Below are 4,877 nucleotides of genomic sequence, written 5' to 3' on the forward strand. Positions count from 1 at the left end.
CCTACAAAGCAGGACATGCATGCAGCTTCTGACGTCTGCGGCCACACTGCGCTACAAAGCCCAGAAAAACCAGGAGCGGAAACAATGAGAATCACGCTTTTATACGCCGCATAGGACCACTACCAGCAAGTTTTTTTGAGAAGAGGCTGCCGTTATAAGTGCTCATCAGTTCATTTCGGATGACCGGTTTGTGCGATTGTTTTCCCATGCTGAAAAAATATACATAAAAAGACTCATGCAGGGGCACTTTAATACCCCGACATGGCGACGGCAAGAAAAGGGAGAGAGCTTTTTACTATTTTGGAAACTAGCGCGGACGCAGAAAGTAGCACGGTGTGCGACAGCCAAGACTCTCCGCTCAATCTTTCGGCCGATGTGAAGTGGTTTGAAATTCCTTACAGAAAGCCAGACTCGGACGAGGAAGACGAAGTGCGGGAGGAGGAGGACGGCGAGGGGGAGAATGGATTCACGGGCACGGCGGCGGCGGCGGCGGCGGCAGCCGCGGCGGAGACTGCAGACGCGGCCAGCTTCATCGCAGGAGGAGGCTGCAACATAATTCTAGTCACTGGCAGCAGTAATGGGCTCAAGCACGACGAGGAGGAGTACGCGGAGGACTGTTATTATTCTACCTCCACTAACTGCTCTGATACCACCTCGAACGATTCGGATATTGATTTCTCCGATTTGGAGGAGGAGGAGCGCAGGAGTTTTTTCAGCTTCGAAGATGACTCGGATGAGGACTGCACTTCTCTCGACTTCTGGGGCGAACCTGATCAGGTCATATCAATCGAACCGTTCACCGCTGTCAGCGGCCCTCAGCACTCGCTGGGGGACGATGCTGACACCCGTGACTATTTCCGGATACTCTTCCCAGATTCTCTTTTTGAACACATGGTAGAACAAACAAACAAATACGCCCTCTATCGGCAAAGGAGGAGTGGAAAATCAGACCCCCACTGGCACCCCACTGATGTCAGAGAAATGAAAGCATATGTAGGTCTTAACATTCTTATGGGCATCAATCAGCTTCCAGACACTGGCATGTACTGGGCCAGTGACATTTTCATAGGCAACGCGGGCTTTAAAAAAACAATGACAGCCAGGCGCTTTGAAAAGCTCACCCAGTATCTCCAGCTGTGTGACCGTGACTCTGAGCCTGTGCGTGGAGAGCGGGGGTACGATGCCCTCTTCAAAATCAGGCCTGTCCTTGATGTGGTGGAGAACACCATGTGGGACGCATACACGCCCAATCGCTGCTTAACCATAGACAAGTGTGCCATTGTCATGAAGGGACGTTTCTCCCCCACCCAGTACATGCCCTCCAAGCCCCTGAGGAAAGGGCTGACTGTGTGGATGCTGTGTGACTCGCGCACTGGCTACTGCCACCGGGCCAAGATGTACGTAGGCAAGCCCGGTGAAGATGAAGCAACGGCCTCGCTGACCTACAGGGTGGTGACCTCCCTAGTGCGTGGCCTGGAGGGTCAGTACCACCACCTCTTCATGGACAGCTTCTTCACCTCAGTGCCCCTCCTCCAGCGGCTGCTGAAGGACGGACTGTACGCCTGCGGGCCCACCCAGCCGGGGCGCAAAGGTTACCCGGAGGTGCTGCGCCCCCGTAACGTCGGAAAGCTGTCACAGGGGGAGTTCTACCAGTGCCAGCGTGGCAATCTGGTTGCTACGGTGACACGGGATGTCAAGGTGGTTAGCTGCCTCTCCACCAACTGTGCTCCGGGGATTGTGGGTATCAGCCCAGGCCGGCAGCTCCACGAGACAGACGGGGAGGGCGAAAGCGACAGCATGAACTGCTCCGGTTTGTCGTACGGTGTACCCCGCCCTCTGCCCTTGCTGCTGTACCAGGAGAACATGAGGGGCGTCGACCTGTGTGACCAGCTGAGGGAGTGCTACCAGGTCGGCAGGCCGTGTAAGAAGTGGTGGCGCTTCTTCCTGTGGTTCTACGTCAATCTGTGCATCGTCAACGCTTACATCATCCTGAGGGAGAGCAGAGGGGGCACGCCACCGGCGGGCTTCAACGGCAAGCAGTTCACCCAGCGCCACTTCCGGGTGCGCCTGGCGCAGCAGCTGATTGGGGACTACCAGGGGGCAAGGGGCATGGAGCGGGCAGCACGCAAGAGACACGCAGATTCACCCATAGAGTACGGACACCGCCTGGAGCGCATGTCAGAGCGCTCTCGCCGCTGCAGGAACTGCACCAACAAGGGACTGCGACATGAAAGTGTGTTCGGCTGCAAGATATGCAATGTCCACCTATGCAGGGGAGGCTGCTTCTCTGAGTTTCATAAATAACATTGAACTGGGTTTTGTTTTTATATCCTCTGTGTAATCAAAGAACTTGTGTCAAGGCATTTTTTTTTAAACAGTAAAACATTTGTAATTCCAAAGGTTACCACTACAAGTGCACAATATAGTCACACACTTTATGTAGAGATAGTTTTAGGATAGAAGTATTATTGCACGTATAATAGAGAAAACAAACTAAAAAAAAACTGTAGATTATATTTGAATTAGTATAGAATTTGGCAGCTTGCCTTCTGTAACACTGACAGAATTGCCTTGTGTCACTTTTTTATACGTTTAAAAGAATGAGAAGGATTTTATATGAAAAAAAAGAAGAAAACAAACTTTTCTGCACTTACAATAGATCAGAAAATGTTTACTATGGGAAGTTTATCTCTCTCCTTTTCCAAAATAAAAACTTCATTATGATGTACTTAACTGAATCATCTGTTTCTTTATGTTGTATTAAAAGCATGGGAAACATCACCATAGGAAAAACATGTTACTATAATAATAATAATAATAAAATGATGAGCATGAAATGTACACTGGTTTAAAATAGGCTCAGCTTTGGTTACTCCTGGTTCTTCACATGGAAATCTGTGTCTCTGGGCCTACAAGGGGACACAGCTTGCAGCAATTAGAGAGTAGAAAAAGCCCCTCAGTACTCCGCAGCCAACGGACCTAGTAGTGCCATTTCTTTCTCCAACCGCAATGCTTACACAGAGCCATCTGTGGCCCTACTCTACTGGGTCCAAAATATGGCACTTGTCACTGACATGATTGGAAAATGGAAGAAAGATGACAGAAACCCAGGAACTTCTTTTGGGAGAAGAATATGTATGTCTAATTAATTAGAGTAAGGGTGAGTGAGGACATTCGTTTGAATCATGTTAGTCAGCGTGTAGACAATGAAGGTAAAGGAGGATGATGGATCAAAGCTATCCCTGCTATCCCAAGAGAGGAGGACGATTGAATTAAGAAATATTTGTGACTAGTGTAAAACATAATTTGTATTTTCATCAAAGCTTTTCTGTCCACTCTGTTATCAGGCAGGCAAGCTGAAGGCTGCATGTAGGCAAAGATAGGCCGCTTCAGCAGGTCGGACTAGCTGTCTCCTGTGTCTCTTTCTGAGGTATCTCTCCCTCTGTAGCACGCTGTCTATCTCTCTCTCTCTTCTCTCTCTCTTCCTCCTCAGGCTCTGCTGTGCCATCCTACACATTCACACACACACACACACACCCTCCCTTCCCCTTCACTCGCTCTTGCTCGCTCTCTCAGCCGTTCCCCAGCTGGGAGAGGGTTAGTCAACTGGACGGCCATCCCGCTGATCTGCGGGAGCCCCTTTGGGGAGTTACCATAGCAACCGTGGCCGATGAAGACAGGGAGTCGCCAGCAGGCCCGCATGGTTGCCATGGTACTAGCTCTGGCTACGGAGGAGGGAGGTGCCAGAGGCCACACCTCCCTACCCCTTCTCCAAAAACCAGGCAAGGCTATGGTGTGTGTGTGTGTGTGTGTGTGGGGAGGGAAGGAGCTAGCTGGCTGACAGTCTGCACACTGTACACGGAGCCTGCCTGGTAACCAGTCTGGCTCCGCTACAGCACAGCCAACACCACGACTGCTGCCAAAAATGAGCAGGATGACATGAAGCTGCTGCTCTGGAGACGTCTTCATGCAGGTGTAGGATTAGAGGAATCTGTCACGCTGTGTTCTGCATCATACCAAAGCACACTGAACGCTTCTATTCTATTTTATTGTAGAACATAAACCACACTGCTGCTTTGCAGATATCTTCATGCAGGTGTAGCAGGCAGAATTAACTCTGCACTGCGAACTGTGCTAGCCTACATAAAACCAGTCCGCAAATTTCTATTCAGTCATACGCATTCATTTTCCATTTTTCAACATTTGCTGAGCTATGTCAATGGATGTCAGTCCTCGTCTACCCACATAGTCATTATACTATCAAAGTTATCACAGCTACTTACAATAGCCCTAAGTGATACATTAAAGGCTGTTTGACATATTTGAATTACATTTGATGTGTTTCAGCTCAAACATTAATACATTTTTTTAACACACGATGACAAGTCAATTGCAGCAGATGTGAGGGGAAATATAAGCTTCATTTTTCAATTCCCACAACAGCAGTGCAGAGGACATGTACACCAGAACAGTGGGATCTGAAGCCTGTTTGTTGGTCAGACTTGTGCTTTTGTATCATTATTTTTGATAGTAGAACATTTAAATTCTCTCCTCTGTTTTGTGGGCGTTAAATCGTGAAGACCTATTTGTGTGCCAGAACCAAACACTGTTCTCTCTCTCTCTTTCTCTCTCTCTCTCTGGGTAGATGAGTGGGCTGTATGTTGTGTCACAATAGCCAGATCTAATGTTTCCAGGATGGATCCCAACCATAAAATGCTCAGTTCTCAACATGTTTCCCCTCCTGGGCAGAGAAAGATCTCTGAGTCTCTGTCAAGAACATGGGCCTGGTTTCACTTAAGAACCACTGGTTGGGTAACACATGTAGGCCTACTGTTAGAATCATGAATGTGCCTTTGTTCAATGCTTTCCTCTGTTGC

The 4,877-nt window shown here is 48.8% G+C and overlaps 1 protein-coding gene across 1 annotated transcript; it reads left to right on the plus strand.

Moving 5' to 3' along the window:
* The first annotated feature begins 261 nt into the window (after positions 1-261).
* LOC114555441 (piggyBac transposable element-derived protein 4) lies at positions 262-2,304 on the plus strand. The gene has a single exon (XM_028577810.1). The coding sequence runs from the start codon at positions 262-264 to the stop codon at positions 2,302-2,304; it is 2,043 nt and encodes a 680-aa protein (XP_028433611.1).
* Positions 2,305-4,877: the final 2,573 nt, after the last annotated feature.

The sequence above is a fragment of the Perca flavescens genome, chromosome 5, assembly GCF_004354835.1.
Source record: "Perca flavescens isolate YP-PL-M2 chromosome 5, PFLA_1.0, whole genome shotgun sequence".
In the NCBI taxonomy this organism is placed as follows: Eukaryota; Metazoa; Chordata; class Actinopteri; order Perciformes; family Percidae; genus Perca; species Perca flavescens.